This window comes from Hydra vulgaris, chromosome 09 (assembly GCF_038396675.1).
Source record: "Hydra vulgaris chromosome 09, alternate assembly HydraT2T_AEP".
NCBI lineage: Eukaryota > Metazoa > Cnidaria > Hydrozoa > Anthoathecata > Hydridae > Hydra > Hydra vulgaris.
In genome coordinates, this window is record NC_088928.1 from 40,003,017 (window position 1) to 40,020,539 (window position 17,523).

Genomic DNA, 17,523 nt, shown 5'->3' on the forward strand with positions numbered 1-17,523 from the left:
TTCAAAATTGAAACAAAGTTTTAGAGATAATGGTTTACATATTACAAAAAATTACTTGTATGTTTTAAAGTTAAGACCTAATTTATTGTGTTGTTGTTGTTAAAATAGAAACAAATTACATCATTTAAAAAAAAATTAAGCATTCAAATAAAGTATCCTTATTAAAATTAAAGTTAAATAGATATTTTACAATATATCCAAGCAATATGCAAAATTACATGTTGGTTATTTAGGGTTTTTAATGTTCATGCATACATTTTATTATAATAACTCTTTCAAGTTAGATTTTAGCTAGTAGAATTTTTTTTTCAGTAAAGAATTAAAATAGAATTTTACTATATTCTTAATATCACAAGTTATTTTTAATTTAAAAACATTAAAAGACTCAATATTATGAGTTACTTTGAAATAGAAAACATTAAAAGACTCAATATCACGTGCTAATTTGAAATACAAAACATTAAAAGACTCAATATCTCGAGTTACTTTGAAATAAAAAACATTGAAAGACTCATTATAACGAGTTACTTTGAAATATAAAATATTAAAAGACTAAATATCTTGAGTTACTTTGAAATAAAAAACATTAAAAGACTCGATATAACGAGTTACTTTGAAATAAAAAACATTTAAAGAGTGGCAATCATTTCATACCTCAGATATATAACAATTACAAATTCAGAAGTTTTGTTATTATAAATTTTCTTAGCTTTTTTTGATCTCACGGAGTGTAAAATAATTTTATATTCAAAACTTGTGTGTTATTATCATCATTAGGTATTATTATATCATTTCCATGCACCCATATTTTATTTCTTTATCTTTATATCTTTCTTTAAATTGTCTGGAAATTAGGCGATCCCAACATGTTGTTGAGCAAAATGAGATATTTTGTTTTGGCAATATTTAATGTTTATTTATTTATTGAAAAAAAACATGGTCAAATCTACTTAAGTTTATCATTTATAATGCAGGAATTATAAAATATCAAAGGGAAAAAACAACTACACGGAAGTGAGAGTTTATCGATTTTTGAAAAACTTTCTCCCCCACCCTGAGCTAATTAAGACCCTCCTCACTCTCCCGTTCTTTATTAAATTTTATTTTTTATTAAAAAAATTTTAATTATTATTTTCGAAAGACCTAAAGTAATTTTAAAAATAAGAAAACATAAACTCACTTATCAAAATAAAAACTCCTACCCATCTGATTATTTAAACCCCCTCCCTCTATTCATTAGATCTAGTCAAAAATTCCCACCCTTTTTCTTTTTATTCCCACCCCACCTTGTATTAAGCACATTAGAGTAACTTGATAGTAATATAACTAAAACAGTTTTGACCATATTAAATCTTTTATATACTGTTGACTTGCTTTTGTTTTCTTGATAGGTTTTTAAAATCTGATTCTAAATTTCACTGGTGTTGTTTTCTTGATAGGTTTTTAAAATCTGATTCTAAATTTCACTGGTGATGAGTTGATTTATAAAATATGTATAGCTTTTGTATTTAGCTATTGTATTTCAATATTGAATGTTATATATATTTTGAAATTACATATATTAATATTCTTAAATTTCACTTTAGAAAGTTTGTGAAGTTTTGTACGTGAGAGCGCACACACTTTGCGCTTTACACTCTACATCAGCTTTTGCACAGTCTTTGGCTGGACTTTCTTGATAGCTCTAATCCATTTATTTTTGAAGTCTTTAATGCTTTTGGCTTCTTTTACATTAAACCTTATTTTTCTTTTGACAAGAGCTTAATATCTTTTGATAGGACGTAGTTCGGGACAATTTGGTGGATTGCAGTGTTTGTCAACGAAGTCTACTTTATGTTCTCTAAGCCAGTTTAAAGTTGTCCCAGAGTAGTGATATGATGCTAAATTGGGCCAAAATAACGGGTTACAATGTGTGTCATTAAAAACGGCAAAAGACGTTTCAAGAGGCATTCTTTTATGTATATTTTGGTGTTAATTGTTTCCGTAGTCACAAACCAAAAGCTTCTTTCATCACATTCACAAATTGCTTGCCAAACTCGGAATTTTTTAGCCAATTTTTGCATTTTAATACATTTATAATTGGAATTCAGACTCTTGCGATTAATATTGACTCTTGCTGAATAATATTGGTGTCCTAGAAGAGATCGGAAATATGCAGCACAATTACTTTCATCGTCAATAATTAAACAAGATTTTTTGGCACCCGATTTTTTAAAGAGCAGCTTTAAACAACCAATTGCGACATTTTCTCGCTTTTCTTCACGGCGAGGAACTTTTTTATTTTTATAAGATTTACAGCCACAATTTCTCTTTACTCTTTGTATAGTGGAAGCACTTGTCTTAAATTTATTCGCTTAAATTTAAAAAGTTCGAACAGAAATCTCCGGTTTTCTGTTTAAGGCATCTTTCACTATTTTACTAAGATCTTGTCTAATAAAACATTTTTTTCTTCCACTTCTTGATTTCCTTTTGATTGTACCAGTGTTCTTAAATCGTTTCATAACGCTCTGCATTATTCTCAAAGCAATCTGCAACTCTTTAGAAATTGTTTTGTTTGATACACCAGGATTTTTAACGAGAAAATGCAAAAATTTTTCTTGCTTCTTATCTTAATTTGGTGACATTTCAATTAAAACTAATTGTTTTGATAACAGAGGTGTTTAAATTTTGAATAACACTAATACAATGACATTTTAAAATAATTAGCTATTTAAAATGATGCACGGTTTCCGTAAACACCACATCAGAATGCGTGCAGATTTTTTCTGGTACATGTCTTAATAAGGGCAAATCTGTCATTCCACCTCTTTTATATGGTTCAGGTTATGTTACTTCACCTAAAGACAAAGGTAAGCTGTTTGCTAAACACTTTTCATCAATCTCATCTCTTAATTCCACTAATCACATCCTACCTGATATTGCCAACAAACAGGTTGATCCATTACTTGACATTCGTATCACTCCAGCTTCTGTATCTACAGCTTGTGGTCTAGAAAACATACCTGTTATGGTCTTGCAGAAGTGCTCTCCGGAGCTGTCTTCTATACTTTCATAACTACTTAACAAGTGCTTATCAGAGTCTTGTTTTCAAGCCTGCTGGAAAGCGGCATCTGTAGTTCCAATTTTCAAAAATTCTGGAGAGCAATCTGACTCGTCTAACTACCGTCCCATTATTCTTTTTTCTATCATAAGTAAGGTTTTTGAGTCTTTATTTTACAAACTCCCAATTTTCTATCTTGAATATATTAACTTTTTTATCATTAACATGGATTTCGATCTTCTTGTTCTACTGCTGATTTGTTAACAATAATTACCAAAAGGTTTTATCATGCACTAGATAAATAAGGAGAGGTTAGGTCTATCGGTCTTAACATTTTTAAAGCCTTTGATAAAATTTAGCATGTTGGTATTCTCCATTAGCTCTCTTCATATGGTGTATGATTTATGTATTATTACTGTGTAAAAAGAATACATAAATAAAAAATAATAATATGAATAATTTTAATTAAGCATTAAAAAATTAAAAGATTTTTTTAAATTCTCCTAAAATAAAAAATTTCAGGCAGAACTTTGTCAAACTAACACGGCGAACTCTTATTGAGAGAGGAAAGTTGCAGCGATCTATGGTTTGTTATTAATAACTAATTTATTCATTGAGTTGATAGTTTTTGTAAGAATCAAGAAAATAAAAGACTAAGATCCAAGACTAAGATCAAGACTTTAGGCTTTAAGACCAATACCAAGACCAAGACAGTTAAATATGAGTCTTGAGGCGTCTTGAGACCAAGGCTTTGATCTCAAGACCTACATCTCCGGACTATAGTAGGATGTTAAAAGACTTCAAAAAAATCTTATTTTCGTTCCAACTTGTTACATGCATCATAAAAGGTGCATAAGTGTCCCTTATTACCCAATTTTAAATATTTGTAAAGTTCATCCCCACAGCTTAATTTATATGACTTTTTGTAGCATTAATCTATAAATCTTCAAAATTTTTAACACTATTTGCTTTTTTTGCTTTTTTCTCTTAGTATTTCTTTAACTATTGTCGATTGACAATTACATCTAAGTATGATATGATGATTTTCTGCTCTGCACAGGCGTTATTAGATATTCATAGATGGTATTAGATATTTGTAGATGATAATAAATACCAATAAAAGAGTCATAAAAGGCTTAAATGTGTCAATAAATGCATCAGTAGTTTAGTAATTATCAGTAGGCTGCTGGCTTAGTTATCCGTAGGCTGCTGACTGAGTTATCAGTAGACTGCTGGTTTAGTTATCGGTATACTGCTGGCTTAGTTATTAGGATTAAAAAAAGTAGCAACTTTGACAAATAAGAGAAATATCTTAAAATGTGTTTAAAATATAAAAGTTTTATTTGCTATGAGAACTTCAAACATAAGTAGTCTTATGTTTGAATCTTTGATAACTTTATAATAAAAAAAAAACTTTTTATTTTGCTGTTCCCAGGTTGATACTGCTTTAAGACCAGCTTTTGCTTCAAACGTTCCTCCAGATGTTACTGCAATGGCATGTGAGGTATTTAACTGTTATGCAATAGTTATCTGTATCCTCTAGTTAAATACATTTTTTTTCTGTATCTTATTTGTTAAAATACATTTATTATTTTTTTCATTGCTATACATTTGTCTTTTGTGTATTTTTTTTTTTATACATATATTAAATATATATTATTGTATACATTTATCACATAAATATATGTGTGTGTATGTGTGTGTGTATATATATATATATATATATATATATATATATATATATATATATATATATATATATATATATATATATATATATATATATATATATATATATATATATATACATATACATATATATATATATATTTTTTTTTTTTTTCCTATTTCATTTCAATTGTAATACATTTTAGCAATAAATTTTTTTTATCATTATCTCATTGTTAAAAGAATGTTAGAACAGTAGTTTTTTTGTCTATATAGGTTTGCTCTTCCTGGATTGGTTTTGGTATATCAAAAAATGTTGCTGATGTACGAAGGATTCAGCAACTTCTTGTAAATTCCTTAGTGAAGATAGGAAAAGTTGATGATGTCAACAGAGAGTTGTACAGTGAAAGCGCTTATACTCTTGAAAATTTAGCTGTTCTTAAAGCCTGGGCTCAAGTAAGTCTTACTTTATTGTAAATCTATATAATAAATTTATAATAAAGTTTTAAAAAATGTTATCTTTTATTGACTTTTATTGATTTTTTATTCAAAACAATTTTTAAGTAAAGCAAAATTAAATTAAATAAATGAACAATAAAATTTTAATGTTGTGTTTACTGTTGTACTGATGAATAATTTCTTAAATATCTTAAATTAATAAAAATTTTAAATGGTTTTTTAATGATATCATTAAATCTAAAAATTATATTTTAAATATTTTCAAAGAAATTTTGTTTTTGTGATTTTTCAATTTCTTTTTCAATCTGAGGAATGACTTGAGCCATATGCACACAATTTAATAAAAGATATTTGTTTGTTAACTTATTAAAATATTTTTTATTCATTTCAAAGATAATCTGTAACTGTGTTATTTTTTTGTTTGATCTGTAACTATGTTATTGTTGCCATCTTGTATCCAGTACATAATTGTGAATACATAACTGTAATAACATGCACTCTGGAACAATTGTTTATTTTTTTAATGTGTAAGGTTTTGAAATAAAATTGTTTTTCCGAAAGTTAATAATAAGAATTAAGATGCCTTCAGATAAGATCATGCTTTCTTAGATCAGGTGATGGAGAAACCATAGATATAGAAATTTTTTTAGAGTTACTTATTGTTTTTGAATACTGACAAACATATCCTTCCACTATCAAATGATGTTTTTAAACAAAAGTTTTCCATTTTCGAAACAAATGATAGTCTAAAGTCTAAACATTTTTGAAACGAATGATAGTCTATAAAACAAAATTATTCAGCCATCTGAATGATTAATTTAGATATCTAAAAATTTATATGATACTTAAGCTTCATAAGATCTTCATTAGTAAGTATTCCTTTGAGAATTAATCCTATTTGAAGTTTTTTACTTTGCAACAGTTTCTTGTTTTTGTGTTTTACAAATTATTTGTTTTTTTCATTTGTTTACTTTATATTTTATTATAATTTATGATACCTTATAAGTATAATCATAAATTATCATAAAGATTTTTAAAATAAAATGCTTACAAAACAATAAGTTTAAGTTTCTATATCCCATAATTAACTTTTTGAATTACATAATTTAAAAAATGTCACAAAGTTTTCAAAAATGAAATTTTTGAAAAAATAAAATTGCTTATTCTTGAAATTTATGATGTGTGGCACCAGGCGCTTTTATGCTGATATCCGAATGAATATTTATGTTATTTGACTAATCCTTTTAGGCAGTGGCAGATTGAGGTTTAGTGTCATGGGGGGAGAGGGTAAGGGAATGAGTATGGGGCGACAAGGGTTGGGGGTGGCACATTAACCCCCATAAATATCTTCTTTTTTTTGAGAATTGCACTTGTGATAAATATACTTTATTGATGTTTTTATGTACCTTTTATCATAACTTATAGGTATGACTAAGACACTAAACAGTCTAAAGTTTGAGTTTGCTAAGTTTTCTTTGAACAACAAGTGTTAAAAAAAAAATAAAAGAAACAAAATTAAAAAAATAATAATAAAATTAGAAACAAAATAAAATTATTGCAATGGTTTGTTTATTTAAAAATATATTTACATTGTACAAATTACTGAAAGCAAGCATTAAGAAAGAAATTTACTTTCCTGCTAGTTTATTTTTCTATGCCAAGTTTCAATTCCAGCTAGTACAGAATGTTAGTTGGACATCTTAAGAACATCATGCTGTCTTCTGACAACTATAAGGCATTGTATAGATGTCTTACAGACGTCTGTGCCCGCTGGGTTGAAGTAAAATGATTTATTGATAATTCAAATTCTATGCTCTCAGCAAGCTTACATTCAATTAAAATAAATGTCGATCCAAAAAGACATTGATTTGTCATTATTGATCAAAGATAATTTTTGATAGTCTACTGAAACTTCTCTCATCATAAGCACATGTAAAAGGAGTCAAGTCGATTTTGTAGAGTATAGACAAGTTATGGAAACATGATGTCATCTATTTCTCTATTAAGAATGGATGTATGTCTTTCATTTGTAGTTCAGTTGTCATTACTGGAGATATTGATGCATACACGACTTTGAAATTAGCGAGTAGGTTTCAAGTAGGAAGGGGTTTCCATACGGGTTTTTGCCAAAAACGTTTTTGACACATAAAAACAAATATAAATTGCTCCACAATGTTGAAATCAGTTAATTTATAAATTTTTTTTTTCTTATTTAAAAAAAAAAACTTGTATACCACTTACAAAGTCATTCTAATATCTCTCACTGTACAATCACAGTAGTTTTGATACACCAAACTGTGTTAAAAATGCATTGGCTGTGATTATAAGAGATATTTTCTTAAAACAAAGTGTTTCCGTTTTATTTCTGGAATAAATGCGGGCAAATTTGTAAAGCATTTATTTTCACAACGGTTTGTTGTTACCTAGTTTTCTATTTCTGTTTAAAATAAACCCAGAATTTTTTAATAAGAAACATATTTTAGGGTGGGGGTAGGGGGGGAATTTTTAATAAAGAGAACAGACGGTAGTGGGCCAAGAACTGAACCTTGTGGTTCCCCCCTTGTAACTATTCCAGTCGGATTTATAGTAATTAATTACTACTTGCTGTCACCTATTTGTGAGCTATTGTTTGATCCAATTAATTAATGACTTAACAATACCGTGTGCTTTAAGTTTATACAAGAGTTGATGATGTGATACCTTATCAAAAGTTTTACTAAAGTCAGTGTATATTTATGTTGATAGTGTTACCTTGGTAAATACCTTCAGTTATGATATCTCTCACCCCAAGCAGATTTGTAATGCAGTCTCATTAAGTACAGTAAAATAAAGGTAGACTTTTTATTTTATAGATAAATTTCAAACATTAAATTAAAACTTCATAGCAAAGTAAATTAAGTAAACATGTTTAGTCATAAGAATAATTTAAAAAAAAGCTTTTTATTTAATTATTAAATATTTAATAAATAACTTTTTTTTTTCAATTTTACAAGATGTTCATAACAATATTTTTAAATGCAATTGAATAATGCAAAAAATGTAATTATAATGTGACAGTATTATATAAGATAATAAATTTCTTGATGATTAGTTGATGACTTTATTGGCTTGTATTGAATGACTTGTATTAAATGACTTGTATTAAATAACTTGTATTGAATGACTTGTATTGAATGACTTGAATTGAATGACTTGTATTGAATGACTTGAGACAATCTTTATATTTTAAAGAAACATATATACTAGCTATTTATTGTGGCTTCAAAAAATGACTTTTAAAAACAAATTATAATCTCATTTTTTAAAAGATTTGCAGGTGGTGAAATATTAACTTGTATAAAAATTTGGCGGGTATAAATATTTTTAAATATCAATTACAATCGTTTAAGAAAGTTTAAAAATTTCCTGTTGACTCGAATCTCCGAGTGACCAAGGAAAAGGTTTGACTAAACAAATGTTTGAAATAAGCAAAGTAAAACAATTGTTCTTGCTTTCAAGGGTCTGTAGAAAACAGTTTGAGCTAACAAAAGTTCGAGTTAACTGGTGTTTAACTTACCAGGAATTAACTGTAACTTACTCTAGTTATACAAATAACTTCTTTTGACCATTAAGTCTGATTTTTTCATGTAACATTATATATTATATTTTTTTATATATACTTTACAATGTATTGTAAATACATTCATTATAGATATACATTATGGCAATCAATAATGAAAAGGAATTGAAATCTTCAGATGAAAATATTAGTTCGGGTTGTCTATTAGATCTAATTAAAGGAGATTTAAGACTGCTAGTAAAGCATTGGCTGAATGCATTAAAAGATTTTGTTATTTTAACATTACCGCAACAGTATGAGTCACAACTACCTCAACAAGGTGGTGTGTTCTATAGGTATTATTTTTTTATTTTTTTGTTCTTTTTCTTTTTTCTTTTTTTTCGTTGTCATTTTGTTTTTTCAATGCAGCTGTTTTTTATTTTTGTATTTTGTTGTTGATGTTTTAGTTCAGAAACTGCAGACTCTGTTCGACCACATTATAAATTGTGTTGGCCTCCAATTGTGCATGCTACTGCTTTATGGTTATCTTCAGTTTCATTTCAGAATTCCACTGAAGTGTTAGTTGGTGCAGGTATATATTTAAGAGTAGCAAAATTTTATTTGATTAAATAATTTTTAGATTTTAAATCTGTATACTTGCAAATTATTTACAAGCAAACAGAAGCACACTACGCTTTTCTTAATTAATTTTGAAAATCAATTTTTTGTCAAAAATTATTTTCTATAACATGTTTTCAAACTATTTAATGTTTTAAAATCAGCAGTAGAATGCTAAATCAGCAGTAAAATGCTGATTCAGCATTTTACTGCTGAATCAGCAGTAAAAATTTTCTACTTACTGTAGAATGCTGAGTTGTAACTCAGAAAAGCAAGACCCAATAAAACACTAAATAGAGAGTATTGAAGAAAGTTCTGGAGACCACTTTGATAAGACTATGAAAAAAAAATTAAAAAATGACTATGATTGAGAATAGATGCTGTGTTGGTGAACACCATGGGATAGAGTGAGGCTGGACTTAAGAAGCAGGTAATATAAGTTTCTTTTATCTGTATAAATTAAAGAGATTATAAAAAAAGAATGTTTTTAGCAGATAAAAGTTGTATCAGCGCAAAGACCATCACAAAGAAAATCAAAAAGTATTTTTATTTAAGTAGGTAGGAAGTATAATGATGAGGTTTAGTAGTAGAATCAGAGGATAGTAGCCTTCAACACTGAGAGCCAAAGGATGGTAGCCTTCAACACTGAGAATTAAAGATGAAATAGTAAAATTTAAATAAAGTTTATATAAAGGTCTTAAAGTTAAATAAAGGTCTAGTGCGTTTTGCATAATGAAAGTTTCAGTTGTTGAAAAAAGTGTTGTTGGTACTGCTTATGTATTTACAGCTGTTAATGGAATCTATCTGGTATTTACCTATGGAAAACTTACTACCAGCTGGCCTCATAACTATTAAACTGAATCTTTAAGCTGTACTCTCATTAAAAAATAAAAAACAAGTTGCATAAACAACAACCATAATCAACTAGGAACAAGCAAAATGTAAAGTCAAGAAGATTCAGTGTTCATCATTCTAAACAAGTAGAGTCAATAAGATCCAGTTTTTATCATTCTATACTAAAATTTTACCCATGCAGTTGCAGTTAATAGAATTTTTAAACTAAATAAAAACAGTGAAGATTATCCTCACAAATGTTTGTCCATTTGTACCCTTTGATATTTCTTTGCCAGGATCTGTCATCCACTCATTATTTGTCATCCACTCATTTATTTTTCATCCACTCATTATTTGTCATTCACTCATTCGTCATTCACTCATTATTTGTCATCCACTCATTATTTGTCATTCACTCATTATTCGTCATTCACTCATTATTTGTCATCCACTCATTATTTGTCATCCCCTCATTATTTTTCATCCACTCATTATTTGTCATCCACTCATTATTTGTCATCCACTCATTATTTGTCATCCACTCATTATTTGTCATCCACTCATTATTTGTCATCTACTCATTATTTGTCATTCACTCATTTTTTGTCTCAATCTTAAAAGTTTTGTTGTTTGATGGTTTAAAGAAAAAGTTTGATAATTTATTTATCTTTACTGTGCTAAAATTTAGTTATAAAAATTAGTATATTTAATGCATAAATTGAAAATATTTTATTGTATTGGAAAACACATAAATTGTTCAGTTTATATATATATACTTAATCCTGTTTAATTGATTAATTATGACAATAGTTTTTTGTCAAATTTTAAGGTTTTCATTTCTTTTTTGTTTTGTTTTTTGTTGTTTTTTTTTGTTGCAAAAATGAGTACAAATCGCAATAGCCAAATTTTTAATTTTAAGTTTTTTCTTATGAGTCTTTGATTGTAGATTACAGGCTGCACTGCAACTAATGGCATCATGCTAAAATATAGGTATTGGTGAATAAGTTTACATGTATAACCTGACAGGTGTGGGTTGTGACTATCTAATATGATAAAAACCTATGTATAACATGATATGTTAGTTTATGTTACAATTAAGTGACTTTTTTCAGAACATGAAGTGAAAACCCTTAATGCAATTGATCCTGTGAAAAAGATGGCAGAGGAAGTTAATACTGATCGTTTTTATTTGCTTTCTGGTATATGTGTAGAAGCTATGTGCTCTCCTTTGTCTTTGTATCCCGTTGGAACAATTGAAGCATGTGCGAGCTCATTTAATGCACTTCTTAGTTCACATTTTGGTCGCTGTATTATTGGAAACAATAAGGTACTGACTTAATGATACAGTTCATTATTTTAAATTTTAACCATTTTTGTTTTAGTTAGTCAAATTATTTTTGTTAATCACTGTTTTTTGTAGCTTTTGTTGTTTGTTTTTTGGCCTATGTATATACAAATAAATAGTTCATACTGAACTTTTTATCTGTTGAAAAAAAAAAAAAATTATCAATTTAAGAAAGTTTTAAAACTTTATTATTTTATACAAATTTTAAAACCATTTTAAGTTTTTTATGTGTTTTATTATTAATAATATATTACAACAAAATAATATACATGTATTTATTTGATAATATTTTTATTTAATATTATAAATTTTAACTTATATAATAAAATGTTTATTATAAATATAAATATTTATAAATATTTTTTTATAGATTCTATCTATCGAATTACTTACAGTGCTACATCGTTTATTGCTGTCACGAGATGAACCTTCATTCCAATTAATTGTTTTGGATATCGTTTTTAAATGTTCTACAGCATTAGGTGAGTCAAGTGAGCCAACAGAAGATGAAATTGTTGTCAAGAAGAGTGTTTTGTTTAATATATTAGAAATATGTTGCTATATGGTAAAAAGGTACGCTTATTCAGTTATGCCAGAAGAAATTTGGAAATCATTGCGAACTCCAAAGAAATTAGGTAAAATACAGGTCTTCAATTTATTTCTTCATTAATAACAATTTTGTTAGTTTTTTTTTGTTAGTTTTTTTTCTTCACATTTTTCATAGAATATAGATTTAAAATTTAATTTTACAGAATTTTCTGCGTCAATAATGGAAGTTCTTGCTTTCGTTTCATCTATCCTTTCTGGTATACCAAAATTGTGCACATTTTCATCTAGTGTTGTATGTTTACCAACAATTTTGTTTTTGTTATCCTCTATTTTTAAATATGTTGTATTAAACATAAATGAAAACTTTTCGCATGAGGGTTTTTTGAGAACTGCTTTAACTACATTAACCCAAAGTTTTAAGGAGGTAATTACTTCACCTCACGCACTTCATGAAGATAACAAAGAGGTTTGGGGGAGCCTTATACAAAGGTATGATATTTTGTAGTGATGCTTGTTCTATATAAACACTTTTTTTTTTGTACTCTTTATAATGAAAAAAGGGAATAACAGACTTTGGTATGATTTTATTTTTAGTTGTCTGCTATCAGTTCTTCAAACAGCTAATGCATACACACCGTGCGATAATGCAAATCACTCCGTAATAATAACAGTTTGGGAGAATATTATGATTGTTGTATCTGTTTTTGTTTTATTTTCACCAAGCAATATTAGCAACTCAATGCTTCTTTCTAGTTGCACAAACCTCTTTTCAGGTTGCATCCAAAAAGCTCCCTCAAAAGTAAGTTGTTTATTAATTTTAGTTTGTTTATTAGAATTCAAAAACTTAAGTTTGTCATTTATTATTTTAGCTTCGCTTATTAACTTTAAAAATTGTTGGAAGCATCATTAAATCTCCAATAAGCTGTCTGTCGATTCCATTTATCCATGAATGTATTCCACTAGTTTATGATATCCTTGAAACTACACATTCAAAGCGACCTGGATCTGAGTCTGAACTGTTATGTTGCAAGGAAAGCATCAATCTAATTGAATTTATTCTTTCTATAGTTGAAGAAGAAAAACGTATGTGCACATTACTTTTTAATGTTTTTTAGGCCAATAATTATATAATAATAGTATATAAATAAATAAATATATATATATATATAAATATATAAATATATATATATATATATATATATATATATATATATATATATATATATATATATATATATATATATATGCCTCAGCGGGGATCGAGAGCTTTGGCTTCTGCTCATGCCCACACTTCCCTAAAGTTTATAAGTTATTTTATACTACAGCAATTGTTTTATTTTTAGTAAAGCAGAACTTTAGTATTATAAATGTGAACATAAATATTAAATAATTATATAATACAAAGTTATAATAGAGTTAGTAAAGAAAAAAAAATTATTTTCTTTTTAAACACAGATATGCAGTGCAGAGAGATTTGTTTTCCTAAAATCCTTGGTGTGAAATACTGTTTAGTATCATTATAACATTAATGACAATATGGTCAAGTTCACAAAGATGTTTATTAAAAAAAAAGCATTATTGTTGTAACTAAGATGAAAAACGCAAAAAATTAGTTTATTAAAAATAAAAAAAGTCATTTTCAAAATAAACCAATCGTTGCATAATAAACTGCAATCCTTTTTTAATGGCATGGTTATTGCAAAAAAAAAATTAAAAAAGTGCCAATTGAAATCCAAATGTTTTTAATTAGATTGGACTAACTGATTGGTTTCTTATAAAAATGCCATTATGAAAAAATAAATTGATATTCTGTGTTATCTTTTTCTTAATCAATACTATTAAAAGTATTATTTAAAATTCATTTTATAATATTAAACGTTTTTGAAAATAATTTTGAAAAAGTAAAACATTGATTTTAAATGTTATAGTTGATTTTTTTTATTTTGCTCAAACTCATATATATATATATATATATATATATATATATATATATATATATATATATATATATATATATATATATATATATATATATATATATATATCAGTGATATTTTCATTAACGTGAAGTAAAATTTGAAGTAAAAATAATTGATTTCGTTAATGTGAATAAAAACTTAAAATTAGGATATATCTGAAGAACGAAAACTGAAATAGAATTGAATATAAGCATCAAAAAACGAAAATAGGAATAGAATTAATAATTATTAACGAACGAAAATTATTGAATATTAAAAAAGTTTTGATGCAATAATTAGTTTTTTTTTGACAATTAGTTTACAAATTTTACATACTTGGTTTGAAATTGGCGCACATGTTTGACCATAACGATGATATTTGAAATGATTATAGAATGTATTAATGGACCACAAAACTGGTCACGTGCTTGTCATTATATTAAGTATAAATTCAATGCATCCAATCTTTTGTTGTAAAATAAAATAAAAATCTATAGATTCTTAAGAGTCGCAAATCAATCAATAACAGAATAATGAGTTTATCAAGGTTGTTGGCTGGTAGGAAGCGTGACAGTCCTGTATGGAAATTCTTCGTTTACGATCAAAAAACTGACAAATCCAAGTGTCTAGTACTAATAATGAGGGCGCGTGTGGCGCATTTCTTGCCGGAAAAAATTCCAGTAACTTAGTAGCGCACATTCAGAGAATACATAAAGAGACACAAATGTTACACAGATGAAAAGAAAAAACGAAATGCAGAAAAGATGTTTTTGAAACATAAAATTGATGAAATCAATTCTACATCTTCCCAAAATAGTGGAAAGACAAAAACCCAGACAATAAGAGAGAGCTTTGAACACCGAATCACCGCGTGGCCAACGGAATCAAGTGAATATCAAGTGCGTCAGGATAGCGTGATTGAAATGATTGTTAATACCAGCTATCCAATGGTATTGCTAGATCAGCCGTCGTTTCGAAAGATGATAAAAACGCTTGACCCAAAATTTAAATTGGTAATAATTAACACAACTAAGTTTTTAAATTATTGTTTTAGATTCATTCAATACTAAACAATTTTTAAATGTTTACCTGTAATTATCGTATCATTAGTGTAACACTATAGTAACTAACTACACAAACTGATGTGCATTAAATTCTAACTGATTTAAATTTTATATTGCAGGGTCTGCATCACTGAACAAGCGGATAAACAAGCGTTTTCTTCGACAATCTGCACAACTGAAAAACTTGATAAATCATACACGCAAAGTAACAATTTGTCTTGATGGTTGGACGAAGAAGGGTCTCACAGCATCGTTCCTTGGAGTATCTGCTTGTTTCTATGACACCACCATTGATAAAACACAACATGCTTTCCTAAATTTGATGGAACTCCAACATCCCCACACGGGTGAGATGCTTGCCGAATGTTTAAAGAAATGTCTTGACCAGTGGGGTATTAGAGAAAATCAAGTTATGTTGATTGTTTCAGACAACGGGTCTAATATGGTTAAAGCCATCAGGCTCCTACAGGAAGTGCATGCAGCTAAGAAATCTGACGAATATGAATCTTATGAGTTTGAATCTGACGAATCTGAATCTTTTGAGTTTGAATCTGACGAGTCTGAACATGAAACTGATGAGGAAGAGATCCAGTCTCAGTCAGAACGAACTGATTTATTCCTACCAGATCATATTCCATATCGTCGAATGCCCTGTATGGCTCACACACTCCAGCTTCTCATAAAACCAGTTTATGAACATTATAGTGCAACCATCTTAGAACTGAGACAAGTTGTATCAAGAATTAGGAAATCGAGTGTGGCGATTGAGAAACTTATTGACAAGTGTGGGAAGTCTGTGATAACTGACTGCACCTCAAGATGGAATAGTACATATCAGATGATTGACCAGCTGTTGAAAATAAAGACATCGGTGAATGAAGTTCTTACAGAAATTGGTACATATTATTTTATTATTTATGTTATTAGTGTATATAAATTGTTTTCGGAATTTTATTAAATCTACAAAATTGTGTCTTACCTTATTTAAACTAAAAAAACGAAAATGTTAATAAATTGTAAGTTTATTAGTCATTATCATTAAAAAACAAGACAGGGCTTATAGTCTTTAAATTAGGTTTACTAATAACACGGAAAGACTTTACCCTGCCTTTTAAATCACATCACAACAGCATGGAAAAAAGAGACGTATATCAATGACAATTATTAGTTATTACAATTGTTATTAGTAAACTTTAATTACAGATAGTTTACTTAAATTTAGGAATCGACACATTCAAAGCAAGTGAATGGATTCGTCTTCAAAACATTTCTTCACTTTTGGAACCATTTGCAGTACAAACAGATATACTTCAGACCGATGCCCAGTCTCTTTCACAGGTTCTACCATCTATACTCAATTTGGAATGCCATTTACAAGAATATCCTACCAACAAGTCTTTGACACCGAATCTTCTTGGAGATCTACGTCAACGGTTTCAATCAATTCTGCAGCCGGACTCAGATACGTTTAATCCTCTTCCGTCTGCTGCATGTTTGTTAGATCCAACCGTTGCTGTCTTTATACTCACACCGGAAATGGACACCTTGCTCCATGCAGTAAAGATGTATATAATAAAAGTTTGTGGAGTAGAACAAGAATTACAAGCTGCTGCTGAGTCAAATGGATCTGAATGTGAATTTGCTGCCATAAAGCGCTTTAAGTTCTTGTCAAATGAAATCTTTACAAAAGAAGGAAAGATTCATAACCAAGACAATATCACTGTTGCAAGTCAGCTGTCAAGGTATTTGGTTGACATAAGCGGTGATGAAGCGCTGCCAAGTAACAGCCTGCTCTTTTGGAAACAAAACAAAAGCAAGTATAGCAAGATTGCAATTTTGGCTGAAGATTTACTGTCCGCCCCAGCATCACAGGCGTTTGTAGAAAGGTTTTTTCACTTTGTGGAATTTTAACTGTTGGTCGCCGCAATCGAATGAAAAAATCATTAGAGATGAGAGTTTTTATGAAACTGAACAAAAACTTGTAATTATAATTCAACCAGATATTTTCTTTCAATTTCAAAAAAAAAATCTTATTATAACTCAATTGAATCATTGAATATTTTATGACTATTTGTATGATTATTTAGATGTTTATTACTTAGTTAAAAAATTTTAAAACTTTTTTCTTGAAACTTATGTATTACATTATTTCTTGAAATAATGATAGGGGAGACCGGGGCTAGTTGTCAGCAGGGGTAAGTTGATGAATTGCGTTTATGTGCAGAGTCTTTTATCAAAAAGTATCAGAAATCTTAGGGAACTTTCCTAATTGATCATTTCATCTTGGGTCCTATGAAAAAAACTACTATAAATATTCCAGTCACAACTGATTTACTATTATCAGTCAGGTTTTTTTAGTAGTTGTGGTTTTTCAGGATCTTTAGGCAGTTTATTGAAAAGCTTTTGGGGTTTATTGGCAAAATTTTCACAGGGGAAGCTGAAAAACAAAA

General features: G+C 28.2%; 1 protein-coding gene across 1 annotated transcript in view; it reads left to right on the top strand.

The window, feature by feature from the left end:
• Positions 1-17,523, top strand: part of LOC100205884 (HEAT repeat-containing protein 5B) — a 143,078-nt gene that overhangs the window by 112,823 nt on the left and 12,732 nt on the right. The window contains exons 23-31 of the mRNA XM_065805682.1: positions 4,476-4,544; positions 4,985-5,164; positions 8,859-9,061; positions 9,173-9,297; positions 11,270-11,484; positions 11,873-12,137; positions 12,255-12,540; positions 12,646-12,850; positions 12,921-13,134. Of these exons, the coding sequence (XP_065661754.1) occupies positions 4,476-4,544; positions 4,985-5,164; positions 8,859-9,061; positions 9,173-9,297; positions 11,270-11,484; positions 11,873-12,137; positions 12,255-12,540; positions 12,646-12,850; positions 12,921-13,134 (1,762 nt within the window). The remainder of the gene's footprint in view (positions 1-4,475; positions 4,545-4,984; positions 5,165-8,858; positions 9,062-9,172; positions 9,298-11,269; positions 11,485-11,872; positions 12,138-12,254; positions 12,541-12,645; positions 12,851-12,920; positions 13,135-17,523) is intronic.